General features: G+C 32.9%; 1 protein-coding gene across 1 annotated transcript in view; it reads right to left on the reverse strand.

The window, feature by feature from the left end:
* LOC128235950 (uncharacterized) overlaps nucleotides 1-24,823 on the reverse strand; it is a 32,305-nt gene extending 7,482 nt beyond the window's left edge. The window contains exons 1-5 of the mRNA XM_052950735.1: nucleotides 24,662-24,823; nucleotides 5,454-5,735; nucleotides 2,539-2,859; nucleotides 2,023-2,319; nucleotides 1,457-1,759 (exon numbers count right to left, since the gene is read on the reverse strand). Coding sequence (XP_052806695.1) covers nucleotides 1,457-1,759; nucleotides 2,023-2,319; nucleotides 2,539-2,859; nucleotides 5,454-5,735; nucleotides 24,662-24,710 — 1,252 coding nt within the window. The 5' untranslated portion in view covers nucleotides 24,711-24,823. The remainder of the gene's footprint in view (nucleotides 1-1,456; nucleotides 1,760-2,022; nucleotides 2,320-2,538; nucleotides 2,860-5,453; nucleotides 5,736-24,661) is intronic.

Below are 24,823 nucleotides of genomic sequence, written 5' to 3' on the forward strand. Positions count from 1 at the left end.
AAACCAAACACATAACTGACTGGTCACTTCCGATTGATGTTATTTGCCAATTAAGATCCTGGTTTTTACGACAATGCACGATTCACTTTAGTAAATCATTACTATGTAGAACAAAGTTGGAGCTGAATGTCCATGTTAATTGAAGATTTTAGAAACAACATAGGCTTCCAAAGTGTTTACCGACACATTCAAAATCCAAGAATTTTAATATTGAAACGTTTTAAAGTTTAAATGTCACAATTCTACTGTTGGAATGCAATCATGTCACATTACATATACTATGGAAGTTTAAGGTACACCTGGTTTAACACTTAAAGGTTACATACCCCTATATATATATTGTCTGTACATTATATTGTGAATTGACCGATTTGCATGCAATAAAACACTGAAACCTAATCTTCATCGACTTCTTACACCATATGTGGAATGACAGCAATCACAGAACCATGCATAGGTGTATGACCAATGCGGTGTAAAGCAAAACAAAAAAGTAGATCAAGTAGATCCAGCATGTTTAACAGTGTTTGAAATCACTGCAATGATAAAATGGTCTGATATGGTATAATTGTGCTTTCATCACTGGCATATGATACTTAAGAAGAAAAAACAACAACACCGCATTTAACAGTAAGTAGTCACTCCCAGCTTGGTTTGTAATTTGCCCTTTAAATGGAAATCAAAAACATCTTAGCTTAATTTTACCATGGGGCAGGGCTCAAAACTTTAAAATCGCACTTGAAGTGTGGGGTAAGTTGACCTATTAAAACTGTTAGTTTGAAATCTGTGGTGGTTTGCTAATAAAAACTAATTTTAACACAGTCATAAAGGATGTTCTATGCAAAGAAAATCAGAAAATCCATTCTCTGTCCAAAATAGATAATAGCCGTTGTTGTTCTTTTCTTATTTACGATTGAGTGGCCTATGTTTGAACGGCAAAACAAATTCAGTCATCAGAACTTTTGGGAGACCTTTGAACAATTAGCAAAGGGAGGTCAAATATGAAGAAGTAGTAGTAAGAAAGCTGTATATTTTTTGCCCTGACTTACCAAACATGCAGAAATGCACCCCCCTTATGTTATAAATAGTATTTATCCATTTATATGTAAGGATGAGGGACATTTGTTAGAACTTAATTGTATGTTGTTGATAGTTGAGACCTAGAGAAATATGACAAAATTTTGGGTGGTCTCATAGTTTGAATGTAGTGGTATTGTCTTAGTACAGCACTGTGTGTTTACACCAGTTGCTTGGCGGCGCAACAAGCAACACAACAAACAAAGACATCACTGTATACAGCTCTTTGTTCACTTTGTTTAGCTTAACACGATTTCCTAAGAGACCAAGCAATAGTACCTCAATATAACAGGTATTTTAGAATTTGATATTCTAGTTTTATAAAACAAAACATAATAAAATATTATGTTTTACTTTTGCAATTTTAAAACAAACTTACATCTACAATATATAGTTTCCTCTTCGGTCATGTAGGAGGCCGCAAAAAAGTGAGTATGTTGGTAGCATGCGACCTTCAGAGAATGCCACTCCCTTTTAGCATTTTCGTTTAAATAAATCGATGAGATGTAGGTTAAATCGTCGTTATAATGGGTTGTGGTTATCACTATTGAAGACATGTTGTTCGCATTGAGCATAAGACTTAATGTCGACGACGGTCTCCCTCCCGTGGTAGTGCATGTAATGTTAGCTGGTTGTCCTTCTTTTAGTTCAGGTACGTTGAGAACTGCTTTGTCTGGCCTAACTGGTAAACGTTGTAAACTAGTTCTTGATATTTTACAAGCTTTTTTAAAAATAAAGTGAAACAAAACACAACTGAAACATAATGTACATGCATTAAGCTGGACTCAAATCATGAACAGTTCATACTAATAGTTTCTTTTTTCGGAACAGAAAATCATACTAAGCAAATCTAAAATATTAGCAATTTTGTTTCAAAATTTAAATGTTTTACGCCAATTAAGTGACATCGCTTAAGTTGAGTAAATATCCAAAATTTATCTTTACCAGCCACATAAAGTTTGGAACTGGTGTTAAGTGGCGATACCATAGCTGCATTGAAGACGCTGCATGTAACGACTTTCATGTGGTCGTCTTTTCTCGCAACATACAACGGCTGGTATGTATCATTACTAATGAAGTGTACCGTTACATTGCTCTCTCCGACATATATTGTTGGGACCGATCCGCCGGTTGTGTGACAGTAAATATGTTTGTCCAGATCCTTACCGTCTATCCCGACTAAGCAATCTTCACAATCAGAAGTATGGTTGTAGGAATGAAGCGACGGTTTACCTGATGGAACTTAATTAACGAAAATGTAGTATACAGGTAGACGTAGCATAAACTTGCAACCGAAAAGGATTGTAACAAAACTGGTTTGCTTTTCTTAATTTGTTTTAAATGATAAACGCAGCTTCTTGAAAATACTAAAAACTGCATTACGTGGTTGAAATTGTATTCTAAATCTCTGTAAAATATTTAGGAAATATTTAGATTTTTTTTTAGATTCTAGAAACTTACCAATAACGGCTATTTCAACGGGTTGTGTAAACTTGTCTCCACCAGTCCGGCCGTCAGTGCATCTCACACTGTAGTTTCCAGTCATCCATCGGTCTACGTTGTGTATTGTCAGTACAAACTCCCAGTTGGGATCCTCACTCTCAGACAAATGACCAGCAGATAAGTGCATATCCGATGAGGAGGTCGCGTTATGCCATTGGCGAACATAACTAGCTGTTATATTGTTAATCACGGCTGTATTGGGAAAGTAGCCCAACTCGACAGTACTTCCTGCGGTAATTACTTTGGTCCGAATATACAAATATCCGCAACCAGAAAGAGCTGAAAATCAACGTTTTATATAACTTTGTATTATTTTACCACACAAGAGAGAACTACTTTGACAGGATATTCAATAACTCTCTGTATTAACTGTTTGCAAACATACTATAGGTACATCATTGTAAAAAAACGACAAGCAGTAAGTATTTTAAGTAACTGGTTGTTATAATTGAGCAATGTTAAACCGTAATTCACATGTACGAGTTTGATATACATTTGTGATAAAAGAACTCGTACGGACCTCTCTCACATGTGTGGCAAATACGTACGAATATGGCGCATATTTGTGAGGATTCGTTAAGTACATTTATCCATCACCCGTCAAAGCAGAAAAAAACGTAAAATTCACATGTCAAAAAACAAAACAAAAACATCTGTGAAATATAAGAAAATGTAACACATACCAAACACATAAATGCCTATCAGACTAATCAGTGGGTATATTGTGTTGCTCTGCCTGATAGAGTTCTCATATTTCATGCTAGAACATATGGAGTAAATATCCAATTTCTTAACTCTTAACATTTTGACATTTTTTGACACAGATATTTCATAGTCTTCTCAAAATTCTCAAAGTGTAGAAGAAGTTCAACAATGGTTTAAGGAGTCAATTGGTCAAAACGTCAAGGTCATTAGGAGTCTTAAAAATCTTAAAACCCTTTAACATTCAATAGCTTGATATTAGTTTAACAAAGAAGAGTTGGTCTTAATAAATAGAATATCGTTGTTGCTTTTTGGGACTAGGATTGCTCCATTACGTTTGTTTGACCGTCCGATAGTCTGTCCGTAGCGTTTTGTATCCGATCAAAAACTTTATGATGCAATGACCGATTTCCATATAACTCTGCACACGTGTAAACATATTAAGATATCTGAAGTGCAAAAACAAGGTCAAAATCTCAAAGATCAAAGGCAGAGTGCACTTAACCTTGTTGATTTAAACTATAAAACTATAATGATGTTATTAAGTGTGTGCGTGTGTGCGTGCGTGCTTGCGTGCGTGCGTGCGTGCGTGCGTGCGTGCGTGTGTGTTGGGCATTGAGTTTCAGACATTTGGGCTTACTAGTCAGACGTTTCAGTTACAAGTATGGCCCTTGATGTACCAACAACACGCACGCACGCACGGACGCACGCACGCACGCACGCACGCACACACACACACACACACACACACACACACACACATATATATATATATATATTTACAATAAATGCATCCATAAATCTAAGTCCAAATGCCATTTCTCTGCCGGTACTGGTCCGGCACAGGAAAGGTACCTATTTATTTTTTTATCATTCACTTAGGTTTCAAATTCGATAACTTACCTAAGTGCCTATCACATTATCACCAAAACTGTATTTGGATTGTTTTAAGGGCCATAAATATTCTGGTTTCTGGTGAAAACTAATATCAATGAGGAAGGCTACTACTAGCCAACTGATATTCAGTCTTAGGTACGGCGGCTAGTTAGGAGCTCTCATTGATTAAATGGCCCTCGGTACCTTAATACTCTGAGGCAGATACCCTTCATATTTGTATAGATACATAGTTTACATACAATAAAATATTGGTTCAAGCTTGTTACCACTGACAATATTGTTAGAAAAATAGTATCTAACCAAGCTGTGCATTATTGCACTACAGGTTGTCGCAATTGAGTTTATAATGTTTAAAATATGTAAGATGGTTTTGGCCTTAGCAAGGTTTTTGGTAATGTTGAGTTACATGTATTTATTGAAGCTTTCGAATGCAGATTATTTAACGAGAATGGTCCAGAACAGTTCAAAATAGAAGGGTATTGGATATACATGTATAGAGAATAGTCAAATCTTATTCAGCATATGAAACTTACTTAGATATTTTACCAGGAAGTTTAAGATTTTACTTTTTTAGTCGATTACGTTTACGTTTATCCGTACATCAACTTCGTATTCAATCTGGTAGATATGCCAGAAATAACAAACCTAGAGCTGAAAGGTATTGTCAATGCTGTAATTCCTTGGATATCGAAGAGGAGTTCCACTTTACATGTATTTGTTCTTATTTTGATGCTCTTATATATGTACTTGTAAAGCCGTCAGTGTTTAAGTATGTTTAATTATTAAATTCAGCCAACAGAACGGAATTTATGAAAGTATGTATCTTTGTTAAAATATATCCTTAAATATGAACAAGCTTACTAAATGTCAATACTTAATTACTTTTATAACCCATGTTCACCTTCTTATAGATTGTTTAATGAATTTTTCTTCAAATTTGTATGTTGTAATGTATATTTGTTATTGTTTGTTATTATCATTGCTCATACACGTTGTCAAATTGTTGTATGTGTTGTGACGATTTACTATGAACTAGTCAATAAATTGTCCATCTGCCAAAATAAATGAACGATATACGGGTTGTGAAAATTTCGTTGGTACTAAGAGGTGGTGAAGAAAGGGGCTCGAAATGTTCACGATACTTACACGTGACATATACGTAACTATATGTCACACTTGTTTAAGGAATGTGTACAAATTATTCACACATACAACGAATTCGTATGTGTGAAAATTACGGTTCAACGGAGAAACATTGTAACAGCGTCATCTACCTTTTAAAATTAGGTTTACCACATTTGACCAGCATCGTCCGTAAATGACAGCATATGACGTTGACCCATGGTCCGTAGAGTTTAAAACAATATAATACAGATGATTGTCTTGGTCATTCCTCACTATTGCATTTGAAATGAAATAGTTATTATTTCTGTGGTGTTTTAAAATGGGAAGTAGTTCGCTTTGGTAGTTGTCCGGTTTGAACACAAACGTCACGTTCCTCCCTTTTATTGCTGGATCGCGATATTTCAGATCACCACAGGTAGCCCCACCTACAACTACAAAAACAAAAAATACAACAACAACAACAACAATAACAATTACAACATCAACAGCGAAAGTAATTGCATTATGCACAAAAATGCACTCTTACTCCTTAAGAAAATTTTCCACAATTAATACAATGGTTTTATTATACCAAAAAGGATGAATAAATATCGAAAATAATGGTTCTTATGAAGAATACCGAATTTTATTTGATAGAAAGGTGCAGAAAAAACGTTATTTCTACCTTATGAGAATGATAGATCACGGTAAATCTTTTAGCATTTAGCAATAATTTAATGTTTTTGCGTTTTCAGCTATTTAATATACGGTTACAGTCTGGTTATCAGGAATTCTTATTTTCCAAAAATGAATTATTTAGTAGTTAAAGGTTTATCACTTAAACTGTTTTGTTATACATATGTATGCAGATCTGCTGATTTTGAATAAGAGTGTCTCTTTAAGTAATGAGTTGTAGTAATGCATAATGTAACTGCCTGTCTACCATATCATTGCTTTCTGGAGAAAAAGTATACCAATGAACCTTATAATCTATACAAAATGTGGGATTCAATTATACACCCAAAATAAAGAAATGAAGGATGCTGCTATTTAATTAAGCTCTGTGATCAAAAAGGGAAGTCATAGGTTACTAAGAAAGTCACAAGTTGCTATGGATGTAGATAGTTGATGAGAAGTGAGTGTTTGCTTATGAAGGAATTGGTTGCTTAGAAAGGTCATTCGATGGTAGTCATTCTTTTCTACGGTAGGAAATGGAAGCTTGGAAATTATATGGTTGCTAAGGTAGTCATTGGTTGTTAAAGAAGCCATTTTATGCTTAGAAAGTCATTTATTGCTACGAATATAGGTAATTGTTAAGGTTGTCCCCGATGCAATCAGTTTTGTGTTTCTTAATTCATATATACAAACATATATACTTACCAAAGTGTACTATGAAATCTTCAGGGACAGCCGAGCGATTGGCTTTTAATACGTTGTTAATTTTGATCATAGAAGATCTGTTGAAGGAATGAGATTTGTTAAGTAAAAAGTGCATGAAACGTAAACCAGTACCTCTTGCAACACTTAGCACGAGCCACATTAACGAATAAGGTATATCCATTCAGAACACTCCTCTGTCATAACACACATGTATTAACGGGGCACACAAATCCTATTTCTATTTTATAATACCATAAACTTGAACTGATATTGATTAATTGACGTATGTTAAAATTACAAATATTGATACTGTAGTTCGACACACAATTTAAACACTTAGAGTTAAGGACGCTTATTTCCCGAAATTATCATTGTCCTCTTTTGTATCATGGGTCGCATCTGTAGTAAACGGAAGGCGGTTTGGAGCACCTAATCGGTCAACGTCAGATAATAGGTACTTTCATATTTCAAATGGTTCGTAAGGACATGTAGAATATGGAACAAAATTTCAATTTCACTGTTTGACATAAAGTTATTCATGGTACAAAAAGCAATTGACTAGGACTAAACTCATTAAATATAATGAAATTTGTATAACGTATGATTTCATGTCACTATTTTGATATTGTGTTGGGAGACATAAAGAAAATATGACAAAACAGAACTTAAAAATCGAATATTATTGCGATCCAGCTAATACAGATCACTAAAAACTAACTAAATTAATTGACTTCATTGTTAGGAGCAATTATAGGCTTTAACTGTTTGTGTTCATTCAATTGTCTAGAAAAAATTGTTTAAAGCGGATGGTTTAAATTGCTATAATTCCAAATAGCCGAGCGCTTAAAGTTTATAAATATTTAATTTTCTCAGTGTGACCATTAAGCAAAAAAGTATCATTTAATGTCAATAAGATAAATACAAAGAAAGGAAAACAGAAATAAATAGGTAGTTTTACTCTGCTTTTCTGCGGCTTAAAGATCTTTATCAGTGTCACAGTTTCAAACAGTGAAAATATCAATTTAATATTTTTCTCTCTTTGGATATTTAAGTTCAATCTCACGTCCAAATAAAACGTAAGCGCGCACAGGGGCTAGGGCACAATTTTTGAAAACGGCATTTTGTAAAATAAAATGTCATTTTATAAAGGCATTTAATTAAAGAAAATTGTTTGTTTCAGTTTGAGATCGCAAGATATTTCACTCCGTGTTTTCGCCACTCGAGAAATATAGTTTTTGATGCTAATTCGGTGTAATATACACGGAAACAAACACGTAACCTCATTATATATCTAACCAAGGATCGTCAAAGTGGCTGTCCCAGGAAATACTTCTCCCATTTGTTTGTTGTCGTATATTTTAATGTCATATGACATCATTATACATTTGAGCGCAAGTTCTTCCTATTTTTGGATAATGAACTAAATATAAGTTACTACTCATTTTCGCGTTTAATATACAAATTAATCACATTCCAGAATTTGCTCTTGTTTCACAATAATATATAAACTATTAAGAACAATCTCGGTTATATGTGTTGTCTATAAAAGTTTAAACTTTGGCATTTTATAAAAAATCACATGTTTCCGTTTGATATAAACATTAACCATTGGAATTAAACACTATCAATCCGCGCGTTTGTAAAAAAACTAATTGGAAACAGGTATTGCTTAATTGGTAATTAATTAATCCAGTAAGTCATACGTTTATTTTCTTTTATGATTAAAGATTTATTTAAATAAAGCAGTTTATTTTCAATCTTTTTTGATTTCATACAACCTTTAATTAAAACTTTCACGACTTAATGTATTTACACAGGAAATGACGTCTTGATCATATTATATCATAATGTCATCTAACCATGTGTGACGTCACCAGTTAAGGTTTAGTGTATACATTATGTTTTGGTTCTTACTGAGTATAATCTCAGTATTCAATCCACCGGAATGTAAAACGACCAGATGAATATTCTGTTTTAAATTATTCCTGGATCTTCATTATTGCAATGCATTTAGCGCGGAAAATTGCACTGCCTTTTCAGTTTATGGTGTTCGCTTATCATCAGAGCAGGTGAAACAAGCACAGTTATTGTCTACAAGTGTTTTCTGTTGTTGTTGTTTTTTAATAAAAATAAATGTCACGAATTTTCATATAGGACACAAGTGTATACACCTCGTACAGGAAATATGTTAGTAAGCTCGCCAGAGGCTCGCTAACTAACACATCTCCTGTACTCATTGAATAAATGTGTGCATTAAATTACGACTCGTGACAGCTCCTTAATATAAAATGCATTTTAAATGATTTGACCAATGTTTAGAACTTTCATGTTCTTCGGACACTTTTGATGTTTTAATCTTAACCTTTGGAAGTACAAATGTACTCGTATCTGTAATATATGTTTATCGGCTTTACAACTTTACAATGAAAACTAACACGAGGAATGTTCAACAATGTGAGTCTTGATTACACACTGAAATTTACAAACAACACAGCACTTAAAGCATCAGTAGGATTCATTAGAGTGACTCTGTGGGGAAATGCCTTGAATCGATTGTGTCTTACCCGACTATTGTCTGCAAAAAATCGTAATAATTTGATTCCACCATTTCCTATGATTTCAAAGTACAAATGCATATATGAAAGACTGCATCACACCGATACCAAAGCCAACAGAGAAAAACAGTATGATTTTGCAACAGGAAGTCGTGATAATTCAGAAGTGGCAACTAGAACCGCATATTTGAAGAGTTTATAGCAGCAGGACTCGTTGTAAATAACTTAAGTGTGATGGTTGAAATGAATCAACAAATATTTTGTTTTGTTTCATGTTTAAACAATAGCCGACTTTAAAAGGAAATCCATAGAGCAACTGGATCGATGGAGATGAAATGTTTCAATGCTTGATTACCATAAATGCATATTAAAGTTATAGCTTAGTAAATCGTTTAGAATACACTAATCACAATGAGTTTGCTAAAAGGACAGCGTGGATTGACTAAGCTAAAGAAGTCTTATTGCATGTAAAAATTTAAAGGACTGATGTAAATTATAACGACTGAAATACAACAAAGAGGCACTGTTATTTTTAAAACGTAAATAACACATTCAGTGATATTCCTGCTTCGTTTCGAACGTGCATATTTCTGTAAGTCCGTATCACCCAAGAGAACAGACAATACTATTTGACGGATACATTGAAAAACGTCTGAAAACAGAAACACGGCAAGAATGATGTGACTACACATTATCCACAGACATGCTTGTAATTGTATACAAGTTAGTATAAATACGTTTACCGTGCGGTTCAATTTAAGAAATTATATTTAATTTATTTAATAATATTTTATTGCATAGTTATAAACATTATTACAATTGTCAAAATATTTACATACATGTTTATAGAAAAGTTTGAAATAAATGTTATCAAAGTTGTATGCAAAAGGGTCGGGCCACAAGTTATCAACAACATTAGTTACGGCCCTCCCCTTATAGTTTCGTTAGAGTTAACAAGATGATTGGTATGTAAAGTAGTATATGCTAAAAAGAGCATAATGCATAATATGCTAAAAGTATATAATGTATTTAATTTGTGAATTTGCGTGTATAAGTAATATTCGTTATATTATTAGAAAAAAGAGAAGAAAAACAACATTGTATCAAACAAGAAAATGAAGAATTGATATAGAAGAAGAAAAAGAAACTGACGAGAGAAAAAAAAGGACAGAGAAAAAAACATATAAAGGAGACAAAAGCACACACCCCAACCACAACCCTCACATAGCGTTACATCAAATGTTACAGCGCTTATGCTTCCACATGGCTATTTACTATTTCGTATACTCGCTTAGGTAGTTTGCTGGTGAAATCTTCCTGTATGTTTAATATAGGCTTGGACTTGTTGAAAGAGTTTACTATTATCGTCATCAGTTAAACTGTCTATACCATTCAGGAGTTTATCAGGACTTAAAGGGTGATATGGTCTAGTTTTTGTAAATAAAGTTAATCTCGCATTTTCATATAAAGGACATCTGAAGAAATAATGTTCAGCATCTTCATAACTATTGCCACATTCGCAAAATGGATCGTCACGTAGAAAGTTGTTAAAAAGATCTGCATGAAGATTGCTACATTTGTTTCTTATTCGAGTGTGTTGAATTTGCATTAATCTCTCACCATGATAGTAGTAGTTTGGGACTGTTGGGGGTTTGTACATCTTTTTAAGCTGATATTTAAAAGCTGCTAGTGTGTCAGACATTTTTATTTCTGGGTTAAGATCATTCCATAATTTCGCTGAGGATGGTATCGTGGAATTAGAATACATTTCAGTTCTTCTTGCCAGTGTTTCAAGGTTATCATTATTTCTAAGATTATATGGGGTATTATTTCTAACAAGTTGAGGCATATCGTCAATTAAATAATGTGGCAAGTAACCTCCCTTATATTTATACATCAATATTAGTTTTTGCATTTTTCTTCGATCAGCTAAAGATACCCAACCTATTTCATTTAATAAATTGTTAATAGAGACGGAACGGGTAAGTCCAGTGACTAGTCTTGCCGCCTCATACTGAATTCTTTCTAACATGTCTTTCTCATATTTAGTGCAATTGTCCCAGACTATTGACCCATATTCTAGAATTGGACGAAGGTATGAAATATATATTTGGTTAATAGTGTTCCGCTTCAGTTTATATTTAAGTAGTCTCATAGAGCCCAATACTTTGCCTGCAGAATTAATTATAGAGTTAATATGTTCATGCCATTTTCCATTCTCACTAAGTGTTACTCCGAGATGTTTATGGTGTTCAACAAAGTTGAGTTGGCTGTTATTGAAAATAAGAGTTGGACGGTTATCATTGGTTCTTGAGAAGAACATAACTTGCGTTTTAGCAGAGTTAAAAGTTATGAGCCATTGCTCTGCCCAACGATGTATTTTATCAAGATCATGATTCAATGTACGTTCAATGTAATTAACATCAGTTGAAGTAACAGCTAGCGAGCTATCATCGGCGAAAAGGCGTGTTATACTTAATAACGGATCAGCTATATCGTTAATATATATAAGGAACAATAAAGGGCCTAACACGGACCCTTGAGGGACTCCAGCATTTATTGACATTTTTTGAGAGAATGATGATTTTACAAAAACCCTTTGAGATCTACCTTGAAGGTAACTTGAAAGCCAATTTAAAACATCACCATTGATACCGTATTTTCTTAATTTAAATAATAAACCTTTATGTCATACTCTATCAAATGCTTTACTAATATCACAGAATACAATACATGTTGACTTTTTATCGTCAAACGATTTACAAATTTGATTATACATATCTACGAGCTGGTATATTGTCGAATGTCCTGGTAAAAAGCCTGATTGGTTTTTGAATATGAGATTATTTTGTATAAGATAATTATGGATATGTTTGTGTATTACTCTTTCCATAACCTTGCCAACACAACTAATTAGGGAAATTGGTCTATAATTTGAGGGCAAATACTTTTCACCTTTTTTGAATAATGGCAATACATGAGCTAAGAAATTATATTGTACAACTTAAAGTGTAGATTATGTTTCTGTTACTACTCATTAATGAAACCATCCGATAATAGTGATATATAACCTTTAAATAACTTTATTTAGTGTGTGTGCGTGGGGGGGGTACCTTCTTCTTTGGAACATTCTGTATTAAACTATCAATGTAAACAAACAAGAACACTGTTATGGTGCTGTGAATTTCTAAACTTGAATGTCAAAGTGATATAAAGGCCATTATAGGTGCTGTGAAATTATAATTGTTATTGTGATGATTATTATGATGATAATTATTATCAATTTATTATTATTATTATTATTATTATTATTATTATTATTATTATTATTATTATTATTATAGTTTGACTATCGGTATTCGGTTCCATTCAAGTAACCGAATATCGATAATACAATGACAAGACCTTAATTGTATTTGTATTCTAGTGCAATAACTCGTTATCCTCAAAGTTTGTGCTATACCCCAATCGCGAGCACGTGCGCCAGGCCACCAAACAATTCAAGGAAACAAACTTTGGTATATCAGAGCAGTACTCCCGCGAGGTCATGGAGAAATGTAGGAAATCATACCAATCATGATCGAAGCCCCTAAACAACAAAATGACACCTACATCAAAGTCGACAAACTGTTTCTCGACAAGCAACTTTATAAATGAAGTAACTAGGAAAACAGTGAAAGTGTTATCAGATGTTTGTCATGGGACATTGAAGGATTACGCGTGGATAAATGAACATCACGCGAGTTTTTTTTTATTTCATTTCTGGTTATGATGTTATATGCTTAGATGAAACATGGACACATTCAAAATCAAATATTAAGTTTTCTTTTTTCTATTAAACCCATTCACTATTTAATAAGATTTCAAAACAGCAAAGCAGAACGGTCTAGTAGAGGTTTTATTATTATTTATATATATATTAGTATTAAAAAAGATGTTTCTGTAGTTCGAAATTATATTGATTGTACAGTTTGGGTAAAATTTGATAAAACATTTTTTTTAAATCTCAAATCACACTGGCGATACACTGGCTATAAGCAGTTATGGTACTCAAGAATAAACAACTCTAGTAAACTTGAAACATACTGTCTATTTAAACCCGAATTTGTACTTGAAAATTATCTAGACCGAATTAAATGTAAAAAATACCGAATAGCATTAACAAAATTTAGAACCAGTTCTCACAGACTACAAATAGAAACGGGGAGATATAACAAAATACCAAGAACACAGAGAATTTGTACAAACTGCAGTCAAAACCAAGTAGAATCGGAATACCATTTTATTTTAGTATGTCCAAAATTTCGGGATGTACGTAAACAATTATTTAAACCATACTATTGCCACTGGCCTAATATAAATATGTTTACAAAATAATTATGCGAAGAAACCATTAACACAACCATCAATATGGCAAAATATATATACCATGCAAATAACCTCAGAGTACATTATATACATACACATATATATATATATATATGAATTATATCATACAAATTATTGCAACTTACCAAACATTGCTGCAACTAATTCACTATATATCCACGTTTGGAATGTCATTCACAAATTTATAATACTTTTCATTCATAGAAAGTTGGTTGTAGTATCAAATAGCACGTGGGTGTCAAGTCATTGAGTACAAACAAAAACACGAGTTAGCCCAAGATATTCACGACTGGATAAATACTCCTCCATCTAACTTCTGTTAAACAAACACTTGTTGATTCAAATAGAAAAGTAGTTCAGAAAAAGGATAACATAGAGCTTGATCGTAGTTTTGACAACGATTACGTAATTCAGATAGATTATCAAACGCCTCCTCGACTTCGTGATTTCACACCCAATCGTTTTGGAGATTGCATGCTTGACTTTTGTAAGCCTACCAATATACGAATTGTAAATGGTAGTCTGATCCATTTCCTCGCGATTTTCATGTACGTGACAAAGTTTAGTGGATTATTTACATACGTCATTAGATAATTTTCATTAAGGTACCTATTATAAATGGGATCCTAATATCCGGGCTTATTTTGTTGAAGACTTGTCAATGGATTTACTTTGTTTCGAGAGAGATCTAACTGCATAAATCAATAATGCGTGTACAATCGATATGTTAACCTCTATATTTACAGAGTATCATTTCAATGCAAAAAAGTCGAACCGTGCCAATCGTACTTTTTTAGTGAAGTTGATACAAATACTAATAAATTGGTATTGTGAAGATTGCAAACCAAAGATTATAGTAAAGCAAAGGAATGTTTAGCAAATTATAATTCAATGTTGAATACTGAAGGAAGGAAAAAGGATTTACAAGGGCATAACAGATTCCAATAACAATAGTCTATGATGCCATTTCATTCACAGCGTTGTAAACATATGAATGAAATGCCTAGAAAAACACCGAGGATATTTTGGAAGATTTTTAAATTATAAGCTAAAATTACGATTTAAATGTCTATTTCGAAGGGCTTAAGTCTGGTTTGCAGGGCGATATTGAGGATTAAAGCGCTGAAATTTATCTGATTTTGACAGAAATAGTATTAAGCCAAATAAAAAATAGGTCCGTTTCAGGTTACCCGACCGACCCTATTTTTCCCGCCGACCCTAACCTATTTTTCCCTGAAAAAATGTAATTTTGGTACGAAAAGCATGTGTTACGAAATGTATACGAAAAGTTGACAATATAAGAGTTGGATTTCTGATTGTTTTTACCGTAATTCACCTTAGAGTTTGGACAACTTAAAATAATTAATTTTTTTCGCTGTCCGAATTCATAGAAAATAACCATTTTTACATTTTATCTACATGTATGTTAAACCTGCCTTTTTTCTTCATGTCTGCATTTTACCACTGATTATAAATTTATCCGTAGTTATCATTGGTTATAACGCCTATAAGTGTAAATCCTTCATCAACTTAATTAAAATCCCATTCAACACCATTTTATACATGCATTGAAATGAATAAACACCTTCTTTCGGCTTCAGATCAAACAGTCACATTATGTGACGTCACATAATTCACAGTTATACCCACGAAGATCTCATGGAGATCATGGATATTGTTATGCAGGATTAATGTGTCTGGGTTGTTTCTTCGATTGTAACTCAAGTATTGCATTTCTAACTTTAATTCATCACATTAAATAGTTACCTGTATCATTGAATGTGTTGACTTTTATTGTTCTATTGATGTTTCAATGAGTATTACTGTACGTACGATTATTGCTTCATAAAGTCTATATTAAAAGTGTGGTACAAGTTTCAAAGTTTATTGGCGGATCATTTAACAAACATGTCATGTCTGTGTTTTCTTAATCTCTTGATTACCCTTGTTGTTTTGTTTAATCCTCCATTAAATGTATCACACGTCCTTTTCAACAGGCAATAAATCGTTTAGGATGGGTAGTAACTTATTAACTTGTCACAGTGATGTATACGGTTAGGTAATCTAGCCAGGCAAATACATTGAAAGGATAAAGATCAATAATCTTTGTCTGTGAGACTTAGTAATTGTATAAGTTATTATCGATGTCCTTTGGATGTCAGAAAATTAGGTACGCAAAATAAATTTATTTTGGAAAATAAAAATGGGTGTCCAAATTTTTAGAGCGTCCGAACTCTAAGGTGAACTACGTGTAGTTTGTTCTTGTGTGGCAAGTATATTTCATTTATGAACTATATTTCCTTGTCAGATACAAATGTATCAGATACTGACTTTCGGATTGATATGTCAGACTTAAGTGTACAATTTTGGCAATAAAACCGGCATGTTACTAGTTCTTCAAACCTGAACCCTCAGGTGCTCTTGACAGCATTGAGGTTTCCTTGGCTGATGGCTTATATGGTAAATTTTGCTGTCCCACTTTCCATATAATTATGTAGCAGGAAGGTTAGCATACTACAGAGGGTGATTCAAAGCAAAAGGGTGCATAAAGTAAAGTAAAACCGTTCCTGGAAAGTCTTAAAAAATAGCAGAGTGGTGTACCATAACTTAGTTGAAATCCAAGCATCATTGTCAAAGTATTTAACCAAACAAATAAAGAATGTTTCCTTTGAAGCATGGAACATGTTTAAAAACTGCTGATAAACCTGAAAATTGATGACTTTTATTTTTGTGACAGTCTGAATCAACAGTTACTGAAATCAATATATATAAAAAAAGTAATATTAAATAAATCCGACCTACCTACCCTATTTTTTGGCAGCGTTACCTGAAACGCACCTATTTTTTTTTATCTGGCCTTAGTTATTGATAGACCTATAAGTGAAGCAGAAATATTGAAGGCGATTAGTAAACTTGGAAATAACCTGGCATGTTCCATTGATAACATTTTGTATGAGTATTTCAAAGCCAGTGTCCCGATTTTGATTAAGCCCTTACACTTATTTTTCAATACCATTCTTGATAGGGAAACATTTCCCAAGTTCTGGGCTAACGGCGCAATCATTCACGTATAAGAAAAAGGAGATTAGTCGGATCCCAATTATTATAGGGTTAATACGTTGATCAGTTGCTTTGCAAAATTATTTAGTTATTTTAAACGGTATGCTTAAAGAATGGACTACTCGGTATGATGTTCTCACTGATGCTTAATTTGGCTTTAAAATAAATGTGGTACCGTTGATACTATCTTTATTTTGAACTCGCTGAATCAAAGGCAATTAAACTATAAGCAGAAGTTATACAGTTGTTTTGTTGACTTTAAAAAACCCCATTTGACTGCATTGATAGGAGCAGGATGTGGTATACATTAATAAAATGAGGTATCGATGTTAACTTTTTGCTGTGTTACGTTCAATATACGAAAAAGTGAAGCTTTATGGTAAACATGTAGGTACATTGTGTTTTTTTTATAGTAATGTCAGATTATTTCAAGGGTTGATTACTTCTTCGATCTGCTTTTCCCTATTTTTGAATGGCATTGAATTACATATGCAGCAAGGAACCAACACCGGGCTCACCATTGATGAGCTTAGTATTTACCTATTGTTGTTTGCTGACGATGCCGCTCTGAGTAAAAAGAAAACCTCCAGGAATCACTAGATCACTTGGAAAGTTATTGTAATCGATGGAAATTCTCAGTAAATGTTGAGAAAACATACATTGTTTTCTTCAAAAAAAGGTGATAAACTTTCGCGAACTGATAAATGGATATATGAAGGTGTTGATGTTAAAATAATTAATCTTTCAATTACCTAGGTGTAATACTAACGTCTGATGGTTCTTTTGCTGAAGAAGCTAAAACTCTTTAGTTGTTTAAGCTTTTCAATCAATAAAGTGCTTACTTTCTATTTTCAAAGATTCAATTGTTCGAGTTAAAATCATGTTTAATATGTTTGATTCATATGTTGTGCCAATACCTAATCATGGATAGGAGATTAGGGAATTTGGAAAAATATTAGAGCTTGGAAAGAGTGCAAAAAATATTTTGTAAATGGATACTTAAAGAGAAAAGGTCTACAAGTACATTGTCTTTATACAGTAAGCTACGTCGGTTTCCGCTGTTTATCAAACAATATATTCGGATGATCAAATATTTTCTCAAACTGATAATTGTTTTTTTAATGACAACTTTTAATAAAGAATTAAGAGAGATATATGCAAAACCTGTTGTTAGAAATTGAGCTTCAAATGTTCGAAATGTTTAACAACATTCGGGACTTTATGATGTGTTGCTTTATCCAGAATCAGTAAATATGACTTTCTTTGTTCCTTTGGTTACGAAATATTTATATTTCAGACTGGAGAGTGGGTATGGAAAGTTGCTGCTCATTATATGTTAAAAGAACCTTTTTACATGCTTTTTGTTTTGTTTTTCTGTTGTTGTTTTTACAAATTGTTTATTTGTGATATATATGTATGTATTAGGCTCCTTTTTTTCTGCAATATTGCTTCTATGTTCATGTCTCATTCTTTTTCTTTTCGCAATTAACATAGTTTCTGTGTTAAATTATCTATTTAACATTGTCACTTTCAAATCAACCATCATACACGTTGATATATGGTAACTGTGTTGACGTTTATTTGTTTTGTTTTACTTTTCTGAGCAATTTCTTAAAAAACTGTATATAATACAAAAATCATTTAAAACGCATTGATATGTACTTATGTATATATTGATTGATTGTATGTGTGTATTCTATATTTGTATTTTAGATTTGTGTAATATGACGATGATCTGTTTATGCTGAAGGTACATGAACACGTTCTTCCGATAAAAATGAATTTCAGCTCTCGCAGTAAACTTATGACGGAAAAACTTCTAAAACAGAGATATTATAAATTAAGGAAAACTTGCTCAAAATTTGTTAATGGTCACTATAATATTATATCAAAGTACACTAGTAGACTTAAATCGCTGATTGTTAATAGTATTGCTCATCCTGATTTATATGGTGATGTTTTAAAGAAAGTTCGTAAAATTATGTAGCAGGTAGTTGGGCAGATAGACATAATGAATTGCTTGGAGTTATTTAAACCGTGGAAGATGAATTTCTGAAACAAAATATAGGGTTGAATATAGCATCCTTACATAACTAAGCTTTCAGTCCTTTGATTTTATGAAAATTTAACAGATTCACGTTATCTTTAAACCGTCTTTGGCTGGCTCTGAATGTTTTGTCATGTGGCGTCATTTTCTTCAAATATTTTACATGGGTAATCATTTGGAAGAAAAGATTAGCTTATATATGTCGCTTTTATTTTAATAACGTTTTCTTTATTTGTTCCCAGTTTTAGTACAATGATGCTTTTTATTATGAAACTCTATGATCACATAGTATCAAACCTTTTATTTTTTAAGGAATTTATCCCTTAAATTTAAAACCACCATTTCATTTACTTTGTATGTTATTATTTGTTTCCGTTGTTGTGTGTATAGAATCATGTATTATGTGACATTTATATTTTACTTTGGTACCAACTAAACCTGCTGCTGTAGATATGTAATGCTCTCCATATATGGAGGAAATAAAAGATCTATCAATCTATCAAAGATAAAGTTGGGATCCGAAATTATCTGCAATCATTCAAATACTTTGGGTCTACCTATTAGTTTATTATTATTTGTTTTATTATTAAGTTTCCTCAAGTAAATGCATACTTTGATAAGATTGACCTTTTGGGTTTTTTCTTTATTCAGGATTGTAGGGATAAGTGTGAGGTTTGTGGACGTAAACTGGTTTAAACCTCTGTAAATTTACATTAATTGACAGTTCAAAGGCGGTACCTAACACCATGATAAACACCCCTAGTTGATTGGTTTTCAAATGGTACATATGTACGGAGTTGTTTGTGAAGTTTTGTGCTGTTATTCCATGTTTCTGGTTTGTGATTGTTTGTTTTTGTGTTCTATGTCTTTGGCGTTTATCCTGTGCCATTGAACGGGGTTTATGTTTCCTCAAGTTAATGCATACGTTGATAAGATTGACCATTTACGTTTTTACTTTATACGGGATTGTTGGGATAAGAGTGAGGTTGTGCACACACACTGGTTTAAACCCCCAGTAAATTTACATTTTACTGACCATTCCAAGGTGGTACCTATCCATCCTTGATAAATATACCTAGTTTTGTATTTGTTTATATGCACTGTGCTGTCAGCGCGAGGGTCGTGACGTAGGAGCGCAGGGTATACAGGTTGATGAGAATGCACCAATAAGCGATGAGACGGAAACACCCGGATATGACTTACTCTCCGATGCGTCAACCGACTAGGGATTCGGCCGAGATATACCAAATGACTACTCATACGGAACCTCGAATATAAACATTGTAACATGAAACATTGCTGGGCTAAACAAACACTGTGAAAAAAATTCATTGAATATTTTTAAGCTCATTTGACATTATTTGCATTTGTGAAACTTGGAGTAAAACTTGGGCGAATTTGATAATTTCATCAAGTCAAATTTTCACTTTGATTGTATTAGAACAATGACTGATAATGCTATACGAAATTGTGGGGGAATCAGCGTTTTTATAAGTAGTGCTCTGTATAAGTTGAATACTATTGAACGTATATCTACGCATTATAACGAGTGTGTTGTATTACATATAAACTTGTCTTTATTGTATGATTGTAAAGATGTTATTATGTACTTCACAAATATTCCCACTGAAGGATCCAAATATTATAATCAAATGAGTGAGAAAAATAGTATTTTGCAATTGGTTGACCATTTTGAAGCCATTAACCTTGAGTATCCGGTTATTTTATTGTTTTTTGTCGGGGGATTTTAATTTACGTACGAGAGACGTTTTAGAAATTATCCCAAACGATAATTTTGACTTTATATATGGTGACGTAGAATACGAGGAAAGTAATTTTGAAATTCCACGAAACAACAAGATATTATTCGAGGGAACAATTTTGGTAAAACATTTAGTGAAATTTTGCTGTATTTTTGATGTGAATCTATTCAATGGACGATTTCCAGGTCATATAAGGGGAGAATATACTTGCTTTTCAAACGACGAAGTTAGTACCGTTGACTTTATGATAGCCTCTTGTTATTATTTTCAATATTTCACGGATTTTTCAGCCTTGAATAAGGACGAATCTGATCATTTTTCTATCTCATGTAAATTGAAACTTAAGGCGAAAGATATGTCACAAAGTAGAGAATTTCTAGATGATATAAGTAGTAATAGTAGTAGTAGAAAACAGAAACTTACTGTTGGCGGAGTTCGTTTAAGGATAGTTTTGCTTACAGGGTCCGGCATTAACTACAATTGCACGAACATGAAATATTACAGTCTTTGAATGAGGGTGTTAACCAATATATAAACAAGTTAACAACGCTATATTAAGACGCTGGGGTATGTATGACATTTAGAGCAATATATGTGTCTGATCAACCTCCGTGGTGGGATGACGAGTGTTACACCATAAAACAACACAACAATTCTGCTTTACGCTCATTTCAAATAATATGTATGACTTAAGAACAAACAAAGATTAACGTAATACGTTTAAGACCTGTTGCTGTGTGAAACAGTACGACTATCAACGTAGAAACAAATTGAACATTTTAAACAGTCTTAATCCCAACTCTATTTGGAAACAACTGAAATTTGGTACGAAGAAACCAAAGACGATGCCCATGTGTGTAGTATCTCCCAAAATGAGTGGTTTGATTATTTCAAAAGCTTACTACATGACGATTATTTTGGTCCCAATACTTTCAAAAACAAAATTCAATTGATTATAGTGCTAGCCTACTTAACGATCCGTTTGCCTTAAATGAGATAGAACTTGCTACATCTAATCTTGTAAATTTTAAAAGCTGTGGATCAGATGGAATCCCTTCCGAGTTTTATAAATACACTTGTTCTGATATACGACATTTTGTTACACTTATTTAATAGCATTCTGTCGATTGGCATTTTTCCTTAGTCTTGGGGGCAAAGTATCAGATGTCCTGTGTACAAATCTGGACCCACTACTGTACCAGGGAACTACCGGGGGATATCTATAACTAATACAATGTACAAAATATTTTCAGTTGCCAATAAAAGGCTATTAAATTGGGCTGAAGACAACCATCAAATTGATGAATGTCAAAGCTGGGTTTCGTCGTAATTATTCGACAGTCGATAACATGTTCTGTTTACAAGCCATAGTGCCAATTTTTTAAATTGCAACAACAATTAAACGTATTAGATAGTTTTTGTTCAAATACCGGTATGGAGGTCAATCTTAACAATACTGAAATAATTGTTTTTCGAAATGGTGGCCCTTTACGAAATAATGCGAAATGGTTATTTCGTGGCGTAATTATAAAAACAACATATGTTTATAAATACATGTGTATATTGTTTAATCCACATTAATATGGAGCGTCATTTATCTTTAAACATATCTGACAAACATAAATTAGCTTTCAGCAAATTTAGATGTTCAAATCATAAATTGTTTATTGAAACTGGTAGGCATAGATTTATCCCAAGAGAGGAACGCGTTTGTCGATTTTGTCTAGATAATATTAACATTTCTGTTTTAGAATACCATGTTTTCTTTATATGCTGTAAATATAATAATATGCGAAGGTAATACTTTTTTAATTGGTATTTTAATGGTACTGATTTAGAAGATTTTTATAGGTTAATAAACACAAATCAATCTGAATATTAACAAAAAATAGTTTACTACGTATACCATCTCATTTTGAACATTAAAAATTAACTTAAAGATTAAGGGGAAGTAATCATGATTTTTATTTACACTTTGCTTATATCGATTAATTTACCCAGACACAACTCATGCCTTTCTTGTATGTTATGTTTTTTGGGTCAGTGGCCTTTAAAAGCTGCACTCTCACAGATTGAAGGTTTTGACAACTTTTTTATTTTCTGTCTTGGAACGAGCCAAATTTTGCGAAAATTCATGGAAACCAGTTATACAAGACTGCTGACAAATATTATATCGCGGGTTTTTATATTTAAGTTAAAATATTGATATTTTATGCCTTTTTCTTAAACCGTTAGAAACAATTTAAGCCATAAAACATTAATTTTTGAAGTATGAAAATCTACGATCTGATTTCTTCTCAGCAATTTTATATCATTGGTTTGCAGATATATACGCAAAACATTGCCCTTTCCAAGACAAAAATATAAAAAAAGTTGTAAAAATGGTAAATATGTGAGAGTGCAGCTTTAATTACTCAAGAAACCTGTTGACTTGACTTGAATTGACTTGCTGTTTGTGGAGTATTGTGCTGTTGTTCCATGTTTCTTGTTTGTGATTATTTTTTTGTTTTCTATGTCTTTGGCGTTTACCCTGTGCCATAAAACGGGGTTAATGATTAAACTTTTGGCTACTTAATTTGTTTCTGTAGTTTTCCACATAAGTATTGGATCAAACAATCGTCAATGACTGTACTATTACGAGGCGTATATTTCTTGAAACAATCCCGCAGTTTGTTAATCTACAGAGCCCCTAGTGGACATGTGCATTTTAGCGCAAACGTTGATAAAACCGTGAAATAATATCATTTTATAGCTTTTATATATATATATATTTTTATATTTGACGGTGCGTTAAATTGCTGAAAAATATAAGTTTTCTAAGATAATTGATAAGTTAGTGTGATCTCGACGCCATCGTCAACGTCAATATAAAACACGTCAAATTAGTGACGCCATGGGTGTGTTTGATGCAATTGATTAGTTGTGAAGTGAAATGTCATATTCTTCCAAAAATGATCGTATCTGCATTTTTTTGAACCATTTTATTTGTTTTAATCTAATTGTCAGGATCAGAATTCAGTAAAATATCAGAACATAGTTGTTGCTTGAGATATGAAACTATAACTTGCAGCTTGTATGAAACCTATTAAAACTGGGATACAATCATAAGCTATGATCGATTCTAAGTTAAATTAATTTTAATCTTGCTAAAAATTGTATCCAGCGCGGATGCCAACTTTGTGTTAACTTTGCCTGCCAGCCCCCCCCCCCCCCCCCCCCCATTGAATATACTTTTCTTTAATGATGTACTGAAAGTCCGCTCATGGATAAGCGCGCTGCCTGTGCTTTTGATATAATCTTTGATCCACAAACGTTGTATATGAGCCCTTGAATAGTTTTTTGTTCTTTATTTTATGAAGCTGGAATGTCACGAATGGCACGGCAGTAACACAATTCGACAGTTTGTCTAGGTTAGTTTGCAACTGCAGAATTGAAGCATGTGCGTAGACGTCTTCAGAGGCATCGGGAGCCCCAAAGTGTACACCTGTTATATCCTTAACCAAACAAGCCAGGCGGTAACTCTTGTTTTCCCGGGTATGCTGTTCTAAATAAAAACAGACGACTGTCTGCGAAGCCTTAATTTTCAGGAACAGTGATTCTTTCTTCTTTATACTTTGCCAGTCTTGCGTCAAACATGCCACGCTCGTCACATCTTTACAATGCTGGTTTAATACCCCGCCATGAAGCTCGAGGCCTTTTATATTGGAGGCAGCAGTGGGAATGTATCCACATTTGAGTTATTTAATTTTCAGTTCTGTTTCTGTTCTGTTCCTAACTATGATTATGGTATGTGTATGTTTAAAGATATTGAGTGTTGTTGCCTTCGCCCATATTGCTAACAATTACAGCTGAACACTTCCGAATGTATAAATGAGCTCAGAGGAGAAAATTTGCAGACATTAACCGAACGCAAATAACGAGATGAAAGAAGAAAACCAACACGCCGGTTGAATCGATAATCAATTATGACCAAATGCAACCAATAATCGATAATAATCGATCATCGGAACATCACTTATTATTATTACTGTTACTATTATTATTATTATTATTATTATTATTATTATTATTATTATTATTATTATTATTATTATTATTCGTTGAAGGGTCTTTTTCCAAATTGTTCTGATTATTTTTTTTATATATTTTAAACAGTTGCAATATAAAAAAAGGAATTAGTTTACCTTTTGTATGATAAAGTAGAAGTAAAGCAGAAACACATCTGATGTCCATCGTGATATCCGAACAGTAGCCTCCCACACTATTACAATACTACTATAACTAAATACATATATTTTTAATATTTTGTTTAAACCAATTAGGTACCCTTGTATAATGAATTTCTA

Source organism: Mya arenaria, chromosome 5, assembly GCF_026914265.1.
Source record: "Mya arenaria isolate MELC-2E11 chromosome 5, ASM2691426v1".
NCBI classification, from domain to species: Eukaryota; Metazoa; Mollusca; class Bivalvia; order Myida; family Myidae; genus Mya; species Mya arenaria.